Below are 16,123 nucleotides of genomic sequence, written 5' to 3'. Positions count from 1 at the left end.
AAATACTACTTTATGTCTATCAGACTGTGTTTTCATTGGAATTTTTGTCAATTCAACCAAAGAAATGGGAACACATTATGTGTAGTTCTAGTAAAAAAGTTCCCAATTATACCAATTAAAATTGGTTCTTTGATAAGTTGTCTATTATGTGAAGACACAACACTAGTTCATCACTTAAGTTATGTGCCTTCTTATGCTTGAATGATTCACAGGTCAGTGTTAAGTGGTTTAATAAATGTATCTGAAAATGCTCGAAAGAAAAATATAAAGAAATGGAGTGACTTAAGACTTTTTGCACATACATACTGTATCTGAGTGGAGCCTCACAAACTTTTGATATGGTACCAATCTGTTCTAAAGAAGAGATGTGATTAGTCAGATCCTATGAAACATTTGTGTGTGTGTGAAGAGCATCATGGTTAACATGAAACATTGCTCCAAGCAGACACCATCTCCATCTCTCCATATGTATGATGGATAGCTCTAACCTGCTGCTGGCAGAGACACAAGAGGGTGAAGGGCTGGACAGGCCTGGTGCACAGATGCAAACATGCACACATATAGAGACTGAGATCTGAGGCTATCAGCGCTTAGCAGGTACTAAGAAACTCGGGGGACAACAAGTATGCGTGTGTGCGTGTGTGTGTGTGTGTGTGTGGGGGGGGGGGCACTCCTTATGTGTTTCTTCTGGCAAGAAGTTATGGGCCCCTGATTAGTTCACATGGGCAAAAACAAGGAAATGACTACAGGCAGACCTAAATCCTGTTTAACAAAAAAAAAAGAGAGAAAACTATATCACAAACTACACCCAAAACAACATGAGTTTAACAAGCAACTGACAGGTTGGCGCCGTCAGGGAGCTGTGGAAGAAAAGAATGCAGTGGGAAAAAGCCTGTATATACAGTGACTGAAGGAAGTTTCTGTAACACAGTCAAAGTGTAAGAGTGTCACATGTTGTGGCACAATACAGAGAGAAAAAGTCATGGAAAAGATTAAAGAAAAAAAAGCGCTAACAGCCAACATTTAGTGCTTTTGAGCTGAATCACTAACACATTTGTAGTGTTAGTGATTCAGCATTATCTTTTTGCCAAAAGATAATGCTGACAGAGGAAAATAAGCAGAGGGTACCACACCACCTATCTCACACTATCTCCAGATGCATGACCCTCCCACCTTAAATCTTAAATGAATGCTGTATGTGTCTTCACCTGCACAACATACAGCCAGGAGCCCCACTCCTGGAAGACATTTGTGCAACCTAATGAGAACAAAAAGGAAATATGGCAAAAATAAAAGACTAAGTGATCAAATCACAGCGACTCTGACTTACTACCCCCTGCTTCTCACGGTGCAGTAAGGCAAAACTCACTTCATACGTGACTGAAATAACACATGAAGAAAAAAGACAAGGTGTTAACGTTTTGCATTCACTTCCACAAAATATTAGGTTTACATTTAAGCCTCTAAAGAGTTCTTCTTTACTGTCGGTTAAAGTGCACGTTTCAAGAAAACCACACATCATTGCACTTTCCAGGCAAACTCATACAGCGAATCGTCACCTTATTCTCTCAGGAAAAAGAAAGAAGAAGTGGAATTGATGGTGCAACTTGATTTAGCATTTTTAGCAAAAGTTATCGAGTTTTAAACTGTAATGACTGCTTCTGGTGTAGGTAGGTGTCCACTGAAATCTGATAGCACGTAATATGAAGCTAAAGACAGTTAGCGTAACATAAAGACTGGGAAACGGGGAATCGTTTAGCCTTGGCTCCAACTTAAGCTTTCTAACTTGTCTGCTTGTTTTCACTCAAACTGAAGATAAGGTGCTGTCCTCCTTCAGCACATGTTCGGAGACGGGACCTCCCGTCTGACTCCGCATTGTCTCACCAACAGCTTTCCCCTCTGCCTCCCAATCCGCCCTGTTGCCTCTGCCCCTGTCCACTTTGCTCCTAATGCCTCACAACAACTGTGCAGTGCCGAAGGTCGCATGACTGAAAAATACCTCGGCGTACACAAGCTGTCTGCAGGTAGATAGGTATAAATTTCTGGGAATAATGAATGGCTCACAAAAATGTTGGAAAGAAGTTTTTTTGTTTGTTTGTTTTGGGGTTTTTTTTGTTTTGTTTTTTAATGAATGTATTTTTATGTAATTACAACCCCAACCACTCAAAGGGGTTAAAAGCAAGCTCCTGGGAATGCTAAAATTGTAACAGCCTGAGGAAAAGTGTGGACAGATGATGAAGTGTGAAAAAAAAACATGCAGAATGCTTCAAGCTGCTGATGCATGTGTGTGGCTTGACCTCCTGTGGGGGTTAAGACCTTAGTAAACTGACACGATTTGTGATGTAGCACCTTCACGGGTATCTCGTTCGTTTATGAAACCAAAAGACGTGACGTGTGTGTCTTTGGGGGATTTTTCAGCTCTTATCTCTGGGCTTTTAGGACACTCGTAGGAAAATAAGCCTTTTAAAACACTTCACAGAGATCACCCCTACAATCGGTCAGTCATCTCACAGAAAACTGTAACTATTAAGCAAAAAAAATTAAACACAGACACAATATGTATCCAGCTTTCAGGAGCGAGACAGGAAATATCAATTTGACTTCTGGAGATGACTTCATACGACAGAAAAGGTTTAGCACAAGCACTGCCATGGCGACACCAAGCTTTTTTTAATTTCCCCCCTCACTTCTCCGTCTGCAGCTCTGGCAGACACAGCACCTCAGACAGAAATGAGTCATTTTCTGTGGTAAAACCCAGCCCTGGTGAGCTTTACCACAAGTCACCATTAACACACACATAGCAGGGATTCAATTTTAGGGTGCTCAATCCCTTCTACACTGCACTTGAGTATATTTGGACCCCAAGGACAATTAAAATAACACCTGCTGTTGTTAATATTAGGTGTGAAATCTATTGTAGCTGTCCAATATGCCACTGACGAAGATACTGACAATAAAATGCCTGCAAGTTAGACGAAAGCGTCGCAAATCAGCAAGAAAAAAGGAAAAACAATACAAAAGTGTGTCGAGTGTCACAGTGTGAAGTAATACTTAAGCTTTAAAAAGCTTTAGCAATCAAGTCAATGCTTTTACTCTGAAAAGTGTGTCTCGTGCTGTGCTTCTGGCACGGCCCACATCCGAATGAAATAGAGTTCATGCCCTACATACCACAATTATTACCTTTCATTGAATCATTAACAATAAACCAGAACATCAGGGGCGGGGTAGCTCATCTGGCCCATGTTAAATCACAAATCACAGGTTATTGTAAAGTGTGAAGCACACAAAGAAAGTTTTGCTGTCGAAGGTTTGCTGTAGAAACAACTGAAATTACTATCGCGTAGTTACAATATTATGACTATGTGATAGTAATGACCATGACCGTTAAAGGAATGAAAATATATGAATGCATCAGCATGTCACAACACTGACGCTGCTACATGCTACATTTCCAGCCCAGTCTTGTTCCAGTCTCCAAGTAGTTCACTGGCATGGTGATGGTGATGGGAAAGTCCCAACCATGCTTTCCAGTGCATGATTATGATGAGTAAGATCATGATGATATCCATCTAATAGAAAACAAAACAACGCATATTTCGAGCTATCCCATCACTGGGTGTTTCATCAAGTTCTTTCATTATCATTTTGGATGAAATTAATCAGCATCAAGAATCTAGTGTTAACATAACAGTGAAAAAGCATTAAAATCCTACTGCATAGTCCCTGTGCAGAACCACGTACCAGGGCTGTGGTTAGTATTAGCAGCTAGCTGGTAAAGACAGTGGAGCATATATGAGCCAAATATTCTTCATGAATGTTATTTCAGCTTATTTCTGTAATGAAAAAAAAATACTAAAAATATTTCAGTTTTGCACATTTTGGTAAAAATGGGACTACACTGGCATTCAGTGTCAGCAATGATTAGTCCAACTTTAAACATGTCCACCTTGCTATGAATGTCCTTTTCTGTGTGAAGCAGAGAGTGGGTGGCTTCAAGGTGGTCAGACAGTGTTTGTTAGGGGAAATGGACTGTTGCTAGTTTACTGTGAGTCATTGAAGGTAAAAATAGTTCTTTTTTTTAAAATTTCTTCCACTTTAATTTTTCACATTTCATGGCTCTGTGAATGCCTGTTATCCACGATGTGCCCACACCATGCATCTTTCTCCCTTCGAGCTGATATGCATCTTTGATTACCAACCAGTAACGCCATTACTGCTTTTAGAAGACACACCAGCTTTACCTGACTCTGTGCATCTTCCACCTCACATGGGTGCCATATGCTGCACAGACAGCAGTCAGTACCAGGAAAAACTGTTACACATCTGTCGCTTGTTCAGGCAACAGTATATGAGACTAAGACATGTGGGTGGGCTTGGTGGTTTTGCAGGCTCGAGGCAGCATCTTTGAACTTTTCTTTGACATCACAATGTTTCAAGAAATATGCTTCTTTGTCTTGTTTCTCCAGTAACTGTAGCATCCTGCCAGCTTCGCTTTTTTTTTGTGACATCAGTAAACTCTGCGCACACTCCGGATGCATGAGTTTGTCATCATCTAAATGAACTTCATGTGACACTGTGGTAGAGTTACTGACAAGAAGAAGGCTTCTCAATTAAATGATTACCTTTAATCATTTACAGTTTACTCTAAGTAATTGCAGTTAATCACTAAAAGTTAATCTTCCTAAGTTTTTAATGTGGACTTGGTGACAGAGCAATAGTTGCTTTGCACTGTCAGAAAATAGTGGATAATATCAAGGAGATGGCAATAAATTTAGGGTTTTTATTTTCCAGAGTCAATCCAAAAAATTCTTCTTAAAAGGTGAGAACCTGATGCATTTATTTGAACAATAACTTACATGATCCATTACCAAAATGATCAATCAACAGTTTTTTGTTCCAGGACTAACGTCAGATTTTGCTTTCTTTTCCTACATTTTTAGCTTCTTATGCTCAAGCCTAAAAAGGTAAACCCTCCAAGCAAAACACATGTCACCCATCACTGCAGCTGGCTTTCCTGCAAGAAGTGAGGCAAAAGAAAGAGAAGACTATCATACATCAGGAAAACAGATACCGTATGCATGACACTATTGATCCAAGCTTGCGTAGGTTCATCTGATCTTTGATGCAGTAGTTGGTGTTGACTATTTTTTCCCCACATGCACATATTTGTCTTGTTCTGCGCACAGATCATGCACCTTTATGAAACAGACGCAAAGCGAGGTACAAGAAAGATTTAATCCTCCTCTTCCTTTTTATTCTTTTTTTTCCGTTCTCTGTATGATTACTTCCATTAAATTTAAGAAGAACTAAGCAGCTTAACACTATGAATGCCTGAGTGGATCGTCTGTATCAAAGGCTGTATATATGATTCATAGATCACTACTACAAAGACCTGCAAGACATATATATTATGTGGGAGATGAAGGAGACATGGGGGGAAGTGCTGCATATATGCCTTTTTGAGTTCAGATGTGGTTACCCTGTAGTCTAGTGATGCACCAATCTGTTATTAAGATAAGAGAGTACTACAGAATGCTATGCTATCGATATCAGTGACAGTGACACAATCTATTAAATTAAGTTCTTTGTTGTTCTTTGTTTACAATACCACACATCAACAGCTGTGCAGCACCAGCTTTTAGCTGGAGAGCTAACATGGCGTGGAGGAGGCCAACAGAAATAATTCAGCAGGTTGGACACAGTTCACACTCGCTACCCCGACTGTTTACTGTCGCCTTCTTTCTGTCGCTCATGCTTTGTTCAGTTGATAGTACTTTCATTGCACTCACAGTAGCAAAACTTCTTGGAAACTCAAGTTATTCTTTCACCCGTTTCTTGTCAGCACCACTCCACACTAGATGTTTGCACACATTTACTTCACCCTGATGTCATTTTGCGAGTGGGACTCAAAACAGGACAAAGTGAAAATGCATTGACGATAAATGACATCAGCGGTGCGGTAACTACGCTCACACTGAGTTTTTTTTACAACAAATACCAATTTAGCAAATATATACTCTTGGATGTATTGGTGTATTATATTTGATCTTTATTTTATTTAAATGGGTTACTGCAAACATGCAAAAATCTGAATGTGCCAGACTCATTTTGACTGTAGTGTAGGGCATGGAAATAGCTCCTGTCACTGCAGTCCCTGACAAACTGATATAAAAAGCCTGAACACATACATAATATATAAATCACTCTATATATATTATAAATCAGTCTTGCATAACACTTTCAAATCACATGAAAAAAGACAAAGGTCCATGAAGAGTATTCCAAAAACAAAGGCAATTAATAAATCATTGTTTGAGACTTTACTTCAGGTTTCACGATGTCTTAAGCAGAGCAACAAACATAAAATAAGACTTTAAACACACACACAGAGCTATTGAGTGGAATCTGAAATGTGGTATATTCCTTAGGTCTGTGTGTATATGCTTCTTGATAAGAAAGTAATAAATGCCCAAAACGTTACTTCAGAATCTTCTCTGGAAAAAGTTCTGGTGGATGCAGATCTGTTGTAATTTTATTTGATTACAAGAAAGAGGAAGACAGTTTATTCATAAGTAAATTGACACGAACATCATGTCAGTGCTCTGTGTGCCTCAGTGATGAAATGGTTAACAGAGTTAACGGATCTCTGTGTCCTTGGTTTGAGACCAAGAAGAGACGTAAGTCCAGCCTCAGGGGGTCATAAGTTAGTGTACTCTCAATGCTGGTCCCAGGACAAACAGGAGGATTGTGTCAGCGAGGGCAAAAACTGTGCTAAGAAGAACATTCACCATGGCAACCAGTTGAGAAATAAGGGAGCAACCAAAAGTACCACATCACATCAGCATTGCGTGTAATGGAATACTCAAGGATAAGGTATCGGGTATTATATCAGAATCGGATAAGAAGTTGGATCGTTGTGTCTTCTCATATGATGGATCTTCCATGCTTCCAAGCATTTCTTGCATGCTACGTTTGGCATTACAGCCACCAAATTTCCAGCAAGAGTATTAACTGAAAGCTGTGCAAATGAAAGAGAACTTGTTTAGAACGAGCAGTTCACCCAAGTTTAAGTAGTGGTTGTCACAGCAACAATTACATCTTTTTTTTCTAAATGTTTGCAGTAAACAGCTGAAATACTACAGCAGAGTTTGCAACAGAACTCTGAGCTAAACGCTACCTTAACTAACAATTTCCTCTTGTCTAAATATAGCCATGTTGTGCCGTATGCATCATTCTCACTTGAGTTTTCAGCATGCAAATCAGCATTCACACTGTGAATCTGACCTTTGCTGAAGCATGAGATACGCCACATACATTTTCTGTTGGCAAACCACGCATTTTCACTTCCTCTGTGGTGGCTGCTACAGTGGCATGTGGGGTCACTGGCACCAGTATCACTGTGTGAAGGTTTGCAAAAAAATGTTAGCATCTCATGAGAAAACTAATTTCAATGCAAATTGCACAAAAACATTTCAGCTGTTGCACACACTGTTGCACACACTGTTGCACCAGCTCAGAAGGCAACTGATTCACATTCAGGCTAGTTGCATGAGATTTGTGTATTGTAGTTCTGAAGATGGGCCCCTTTGTTCAACGACCAAGGCAAGAAACGCGAGACAAGAAAAAGGAGCATTACAACAAACGGCTGTGATCAAAGAGGCTCATTTGAGCTATACATGACATGTGTTAAAACACTTATTCAGTGGCTGCTACTTAGACATAATTCGACTTAACTGCAGGTATAAATACACACAACACTGTCACTTTGGAGACACACAGCTGAATCCTGTGAAGCTGCAGGTAACTAACAATATCAAACCACTGGGAAGAATAAACACAACTTCAGCTCCAGCTAGAGTTTCACCATATCTGTATTTTTCTGTTAGACGTCTTTAATACAGTTTTTCTCAGTCGCTTTGGTGCGTTTCTCAGATCAGAATTGAAATTCTCATAACTATTAGTTCAACCTCCACAACACTCAGTCATTTGTGCACATCATAGTAGCAATTTCTCCTCTCTCTGAACAAACTGCAAATGATTTTGGACATGAATCAGTTGCTTCCATACATTTCCCTGCTGCTTTCTGACATTTCCATTTGCTTATGTCATGTCAGTCAAAAGTAATCATACCTATGGATGCTGAATAGTCATTCCCAATAAAACTAATAGTCATACATCCATTGCTTAAGTCATCACACACAAAATTGTTGAACTAGTTATCACATGCCAAATATTGGCCATCTGTCAAGCAAATCCTATACCTTTCTGTATCATTGTTCCTGGAAATGTCTCCGAAATTGAACAATTGATCTCAGGTGAATTACAGCTGTCACTCATGAGGAGGCTCTACCAAATGGGTGATTTTATGTTTACATGTATTCTACAGTGCACAAGTGACTGTAGCATATTTTTCTTTTGCACAATTCTGTAGGATTACAAACACTTCTACACAATGGAAATGTGAAACGTACGTATTCAGTGTCTCAGTTACTCCCAAGACTCCCATAACATCTACAGTGACTTTACTGCACATTTCAGATGGCTGTACAGGTAGGCCATAGTGCTGTCGTCAGCATTTTCAGGTGTCACCAATTGTTTTTGCAATGGGAAACACTGAAATTATAAACTGTCATAGTGGAAACATGACAATGCCATTTGACTATCTTGTTCATAAAGATGGTGTCAAGACTTTTCATTTTGATGGCACTGACAGTTTCATTGACATAGATACTTGCTTTTGAGGTATGGATAATCAATTCTGTGCATGTGACGTGCTTTTGCAGGCTATCCACTAGGTTTTGCAGTTTGCACTAATTGTTTTGGGAAATGCACTAACTGCTGTGCAAATGTTAATGGTGTTCTGAGAAACGCACCAAAGCGACTGAGAAAAACTGTAACAACTAACAGGAAAAAAAATCTAGCAAATTTAAGCTATCGTTCCAATACAGAAGAAGCCGCTTTGTGTCATAAAAACTGGCTCTGAGGCGCCCCCTTATTTGGCATGAGATTTGTTTTCACAGAACAGAAAACAAAGGCCTGCATATGGTGGTTTCATCACAAAGGTCAAAATTATCAAGAAATCGTTAAACGAGAAAGAAAACTATTCTTGAACTAAGACTGGTTTACAGCCTCCACCCCGCCTCCTTACGAAACTGCAAGCGTTGATGAAGGCTGTGAAATCCAGCTGAAAGCACTGGAAAATATCCAGAAAGCGAACACTGATTTGAGGCTATTTTATCCCATGATTACAAGTGCTTTGTGTCATTGGTATAAACTAGAAAATATGAACAGAGCCATCCATCCTCTTCCACTTATCCTTACTTATCAGAGTGAAGTGGCTGGAGTCTATCCCAGTTACCAGAGGGCGAGAGGACAGATCACCAGTCTGTCTCAGGACTAACAACGTATCTTAGCCAATGCAGAAAAAATGCATTCAATTTAACTTCTGTTTATTCACTGTTTTATTTTATAGTCAACGAATTTGGGTTATACTGAATAAATATAAGTAGTAAGTATTTTTTGTAAATTATGGTCATGCAGTGTAAAGGTTTATCTGTGGTACAAAAGCACATGCTCATTGGCTAACGAGTTCTCGGTGTGTGTGTGTGTGTGTGTGTGTGTGTGTGGGGGGGGGGGGGGGGGGGGGGGTTACAAGCTGATGGCAGAATCTCTGAACTTGAGGCTTCAATGCAGGACTTGATGTCACAGTAGCTACATCCATTTTTTTTTTACTGCCTGTCGGTATAGCTCACCTTTCAGAGGCAGTCTAATCTTGCCTACATGTTATGCAGTGTTAGGTGTGACACATTACAATGTAACAACATTGCAAAGAAACAAAAATACTGTAATCACATTTCATTTTTCAGTAATACAGTAATCTAATGCACGACTGTGCTGAATGGAGTGATCACATCACAGATACAATTGTGCCGTTACTTGGGTTACAAAGTTTCTTCGGTTATTTGCAGGACGGGTAGAGAAAAACAAAACAAAAAAACAGTGAACTGATCTTATAATCAGCTGCTTTCAGTTTGTGTGCAGGAGGAGGAAATGGTTGAGCGATGTAAAGTGGAGATATGGATATTGCGTTCACTTTTCTGACACAAAAGGACAAGAGCAAGATGATAAAGCACAAACTGTGTCCAGGACAGAAACAACTACATTATATTGATAGCATGACTTTAGCTCTTTGCAAGCAACTTCACAGACAGCATGCTAGCGCAAAGCTAGCCAAGAACCCAGAGCTGAGTGTATGCCGACCCCAGCCCAGCAGCCAGAGCGTGCACTTCAACAAAGGCAGTAATGAGCAGTCAGCTATGCAGAAAATACTGAATGAAAGATCATATGTATGTCCTCATTGGGATAAAGTTATGTGTCGTGGGATTGTAGCCTAAGGTTTATATTTTTAACTTTTAACTCTGAGAAAGTACATATCAGGTAATCTAATATAGTGATGAGAACGAGTAGTGTACTAGTGCACTTACTTTCTCCAGCAAGTAGTTAAATAAAGTACATTATAAATTACTTTCAAGAAAATTAATGAGTAATGTATATTATATAACTTGAATAATGACCACACCACTGATTTTTTTTGGTCATCAAATACCATCAAGACAGCCCTTTAGTCTGAGAATACAGTGCTCAGAGAGTAGCGGAAGAGCAGCAGGCACACTGTTACATGGTCAGAGGTGGAAACCATGAGGTAGGTGTTAGTTTGCTGTCGTCTTCGTGTGAAATCCTCCACATGTGGGCTATAGCAGTGTAACCACAACCTATCAGAAAAACATGTGAGTAAACAGACCATTTCTCAAAGACTTCTCCTTTGGCATATTTCTGTAACTACAAATGAAGCTGCTGTTTTCATGCAAGAAAGCACACGAACTTTGTGATATAACGTCATCTTCTTCTGCTGCACTGATTAAACTTTCCCTTTTTTGCATCAAGGGTGGATTCGATAGATTTTGATTCTATAAATTTCTATAAACCTATAAATTCTAGTCTATATATTGTCAAAATGCAACCATTAAGTTAAAAAAAAGAGAACCTTACATTGGCATTCCTGGCATCCATGAATTTCTAGAAAACAAACAAACAAATGAAGTAAAACCTATATATGCATAGGATGCTGCCAGAGGTTTTAGATTGGCCCTTTAAGGAAGGCATTACAGGCGCAGGTGTAGGGAATTACAGCCAGAAGGAAGCCACACAGTTTTTCAACCAGGTGGGGTTGTTGATTCTGATGGTCATGCCATGTGTTTTTCAGCCTATATTTGCACTGAAGATATGATTAATAAATAAAGCACTGGCCATGGCGGGCCTCAGTTTCTTCATCACAACGAATTGGAAACAACTTCAAATTCCCTCAAGTGGCGTTTTGGTGGTTGGATTGCCACGAAAATGATGACAGCAAATTCTCAAGACTATATAGTCTCTGCTTTCTCACTGGAAGAGGACATTTTTATCATGGCAGCCTGGTTGTGACTTTGCCACAATAAAATCACCAGACGTGAAAAGTGAAAACTGTCATTTTCTGCTGCACGCACATGTTCAGCAGAGGCATTCCCACAGTCTATAGATATATTCATGTGTGTGAAAAACACAAATAAGGATGCTCAAACTGAGTCTAAGAAGAGACAAGCAGACGATAAGCTAACATAATCACTCACCACTCCAGGAAATCTGTCCGCCCATGCCAGCAGACAGTTTATGTCAGATTAGTGCTGATTGCTGCAGACTCCAGGGAGCACGCTAATTCAGATTCAAATATTACAGTCAGTATAGGAGGAGGGGGAGGAGAAGGAGGAGACATATTGCTAATGACGGAGATGGCCGGTTTCACCGCTATGTCTTGCCAAGTTAATAAATTCACTGCAGAGTTGCAATGTCTTAAGACTTTACAGTATATCCTCTGACATTCCAGTCATCAATGAATTAACTGCCCTCTCTGCTCTACGGCGGCATTCCATGTGCTCAGGAAAAGACAAATTTCCTTGAAAGAGTTGTGAAGCACGTAAACCCGTTTGTGTTTGACTCGTCCTTCAGCTCCTCCTTCCATATCTGCAGCACACATACTGTGAAAAGACACTGAAATGTGATCAACTCGTACAGAAAACACCTTGTAATCTCTGCGGGGCAGCGAAACAGAGGTCTCGAAACAGCGTTCATCTAATTTACTCCTTTGTAATCAAATAACAGGCCATAAAAGGCAACTTTGTTTAGCAACCATATGAACTCCAAAATACCCTCTGGCTATTTCTCGCGGCTCACAAGCATCCTATCATGTGTGAGCGCCGTGATGCTGCCGCAGTCCCTGCATTAAAGGAGCAGTTCAAAGAAGAAAACAAAGAGCTTTGGCTTGAGTCACAAGGTCAACAGACAAAAAAAGAGAGGAACGAGAGAAAGCCTCAAACAGAGGTCAAATGTTTAGATCGTGAATATTATTGCAAAACCAATAGCTATTTCTATGGTAACTGATCATTAAAGTCATTGATTCAGATGAAACCATAAACACGATGTGGTTCCAGTGTGAGAATTTATTACGTTTTTGGCTACAATAAGAAGGTCAGACAAACAATGTGTGTTATGTGTTAATGTCACCTTGAAGATTGTGGCATTGCCTAAAACTGTACTTTGTGTGAATGGCAGCCCATTTCTATTTTTTTAATGTGTTAAAGACTAAATTATTAAGTACAAAAGAATTAAATTGAACAACGTAAATGATAATTAGTCACAGCCCAGTAGGTGACTGTGTTCCTGCTGTTTGTGTCACTCCAGTCGACTCATACTGATGGAAGCCAGATGCCCCTCTTCTCTGAAATACCAAACTCAAACCACCCGCAGCTCCATCGCTGTTAGGAATTTACATAGATTAAATGCTGCCAGTACAACAAGCACATGTGGGCCTCTGAAGCAGGCAGTGGTAGCTATCATAACCCAACACTATGGACTCAAACCAGCTTTTACCCCTGTGTGAACCGCCTCCTGCCGCTCACACTACAGTGCTGGGCCAGCAGCGCTGAGCGTGATGGAACAAGATCAGTTAAGTAACAGCGTCCAGCCTCATTCACAATAACCCTGAATTTGCGCACGTAGAAGGAAAAGCACTGTTCGACAAACTGCAGGAATACGATTAAAGACACTAAAGAGAGACAGAGAGGGTTAGATTAAAAAGAAAATGATGATGGGATGGTTATGGCATGGGCTTGGCCATATGAGCTTCAACTGAACTGACCCCTTGACACTCACACAGCCACACACATTTCTCTCCAGCTCTAACTCAATTCTCTAATGACCATCACAAGCCGGAATCACATGTAAGCGTAGAAATCTGAGAATTAATCAGAGACATGCACTGTTGACTTTGTCTCTATCCCACTTTCTCCCACTTATCCTCCCCTCCTCCAAACTCTGATACATCACCGGTACAAACTTCTTGGACGTGACCTAGAAGTTTATTCACTTCTGCTGCTCTGGAGGTGAACTTGAGAGAGAGCGTAGCATCACCAGAGGAACTACCCAAAGCGAGCCCACAAGCTCTTAGCCCCGTCACTAAGCCAGCAGCAATTTCCCTTAACCAAGAACTTCAGATCGAATCACTGCCTACGAGGGTTTGTTCTAAAACAGGGTGAGACATAATTTCACAAGATCTGCACCAGAAACAGCAGAAACACATGGCACTGCAGAAACACAGCCTACTTCTGACAGCGTAAACTCTGGCATGACCAGCATCTAATTAGAGCATCGCGCAGTAATTTGACTGACCGTTCAACGTCTCTGTTATATAAGCTCATGGGTGGCGTGCCTCTGAGACCTGGCTGTCTATGAAGCACCCTTGTTCCTTCAGAATAAATCTCACCTGGGCACATACAGAAAGTTCGTATTAGGACAGGACACCGACTTTTTAATGGGCGTGTTGGCAAGGTGAGTGACACTTCTAATGGATGCGTTTAGTCGCTCGGTCGTCAATTATGCATGCTGCCAGGATCCAAGCGTGTGCCGTCTGGCGTGCGCGCAAGGATGCGCCGAGGGAGCTTCGGTACTGTAGAAGAAGTGCTTGTTATTTGATCCAATAATCATTACACGCGTCTTTTTTCTGCGGTCATTACTTACCAATAATCGCATCTGTTGTCAAAATAAAACGTTGCCACATCCTGAGTGCCGTTAGTGTGAAGCTGTGTCCTTGTAGCTTCACTCAGTCTCAGTCCACGGACTTTTAAACAGAAGATTTATCAGAATTTTTTTTTAAAATGGCTAACAGCAGACTTGTAAGAGTCCTGGAAGCATTTCGTGTGCATCAGAAGCTTCAAAGTCTGAAAGTCCTGAATCAAACTAGACTTCTGAGTTGGGCGGGACAAACAGGGAGGAGAAGAAAAAGTGGGCAGTGTCGCGGAGTGAGGGTTCCTGAGCTCTGAGGGTCGCTCGGCCGTTAATGTGAGCAGCGACACCATAAAAAGCAGGGTTGGGATGAAGGCATCTGCAAAAATCCGCACATCAGTCGCAAGTCTGTCAATGTGGCGTGCACAGAGCCTCCACGGCAAACGGGTGCGCTCCCCAACAGACGCGCACAGCAAGCAGCGCAACTGTGTGTGTTTCACTCCCTCTCCGCCCCTCCCTCCCGCTGTAAGACACGCTGTATAGCTGTTACTTACACACAACCATGGAGGAGAATAATGGACAGGTAGAGCAGAGAAGGATGAGGGACAGACATGCCAGGCAGGCAGCAGGTCAGTCACAAACAGAGCTAAAACAAAGCCATCCTGCATTTAGCCTAAGAGCTTTTAGATGAATATGTGTGAAGTCTTTCAGTGCTTCAGCTTGGTGCTTGAAAATTTTAAGGTTTAAGCTCCTTCTCTGCTTCAATGTGCTTTTAAAAAGTGTAGACTACCTGTTTTGTGATTCTTTCTCTTAGTACAGCTGTTGCAGAACCTCCACCATGTTCCAAAAGACAAGCAAAACATACGAATTTCCTGTTCAACATGACACATCAAAATTAAAACCTTAAATAACGCACATGAGTAGCTCAAGTTACTGGGACTAAAGTCAAAGCCTGAATTATTGCTTCAGTCCCTGAACGTGGGTGTGGGAGTTTAATCATGCACAGGACTTTATAACCTATGTCAAGCCCATGGGAAAATCTTAGTACAAGTGGTGTCTGGAGACTACAACTCAGCAGTAAGACTAAAATAGGCTCAGTTTAACATACAGGGTTCGGTCCGTGTGGCAGCTCGTCCTTCTGTTTTCAACAGCAAAGTCATTAAAAAATTGAAAAAGATTTACAAAAATGAAGCTGTGCCAGTCTGACTGTGGAGGAAGGAAAGTTTTACAGGTTTCACTAAATCAGGGGTTGTCAAACTGTGGGTGGGGACCCACTGGTCATCGAGCTAGTCTAGATGGAAACGAAGTTGAATGAATATGATTTATGAAGAGGAAATAAACAAGAGTTCACTGATGCCATGGTGCAGTATCCTGTTTACGCCGCTCTAAATATTTTAAACAAAAAGTCTTTTAGGTTTTAGGGTTAAAGTGCACTTGTGAGTAACTGTCTGTGAACACATTCAAAAAGTGTGAAAAGTAGCAAACATGAACTCTAATTTATTGCAGAGTGAAAACTTTTACTAGACAACCACACAGCCCTTCGTGAACTGTAATCCCCGGTGTCCTGGATGACTTAGAAGCTTTCGTTATTGTATTGAAGATAGGAAAATAGGGCTTAAAAATGATCATCCAACATCTGTGTTAGTCCTACCCAAAGATGTCAGTAAAACAAAATTTTTGCATATGCAAAAAGCACACTATATGGAATTGTAAATATTATTTTACGCCTGTATTACACAACATCATATTGACAGAACGTTAATCAGTGACAACCCACGTGTTAGATTTGTTTACAGTTTTTCTCAGTCGCTTTGGTGCGTTTCTCAGAACACCATTAACATTTGCACAGCAGTTAGTGCATTTCCCAAAACAATTAGTGCAAACTGCAAAACCTAGTGGATAGCCTGCAAAAGCACGTCACATGCACAGAATTGATTATCCATACCTCAAAAGCAAGTATCTATGTCAATGAAACTGTCAGTGCCATCAAAATGAAAAGTCTTGACACCATCTTTATGAACAAGATAGT

At 40.6% G+C, this 16,123-nt stretch overlaps 1 protein-coding gene across 1 annotated transcript in view; it reads right to left on the bottom strand.

Moving 5' to 3' along the window:
- itga1 (integrin, alpha 1) overlaps nucleotides 1–14,320 on the bottom strand; it is a 67,578-nt gene extending 53,258 nt beyond the window's left edge. Inside the window, exon 1 of the mRNA XM_085359889.1 lies at nucleotides 14,110–14,320. Within this exon, the coding sequence (XP_085216015.1) occupies nucleotides 14,110–14,149 (40 nt within the window). The 5' untranslated portion in view covers nucleotides 14,150–14,320. The remainder of the gene's footprint in view (nucleotides 1–14,109) is intronic.
- Nucleotides 14,321–16,123: the final 1,803 nt, after the last annotated feature.

This window comes from Diplotaxodon limnothrissa, linkage group LG7 (assembly GCF_057381915.1).
Source record: "Diplotaxodon limnothrissa isolate DT_005_m linkage group LG7, D_limnothrissa_male_GT1.1, whole genome shotgun sequence".
In the NCBI taxonomy this organism is placed as follows: Eukaryota; Metazoa; Chordata; class Actinopteri; order Cichliformes; family Cichlidae; genus Diplotaxodon; species Diplotaxodon limnothrissa.
Note: the sequence above shows the minus strand (reverse complement) of the source record. Positions and strands in the feature narration are given on the sequence as shown.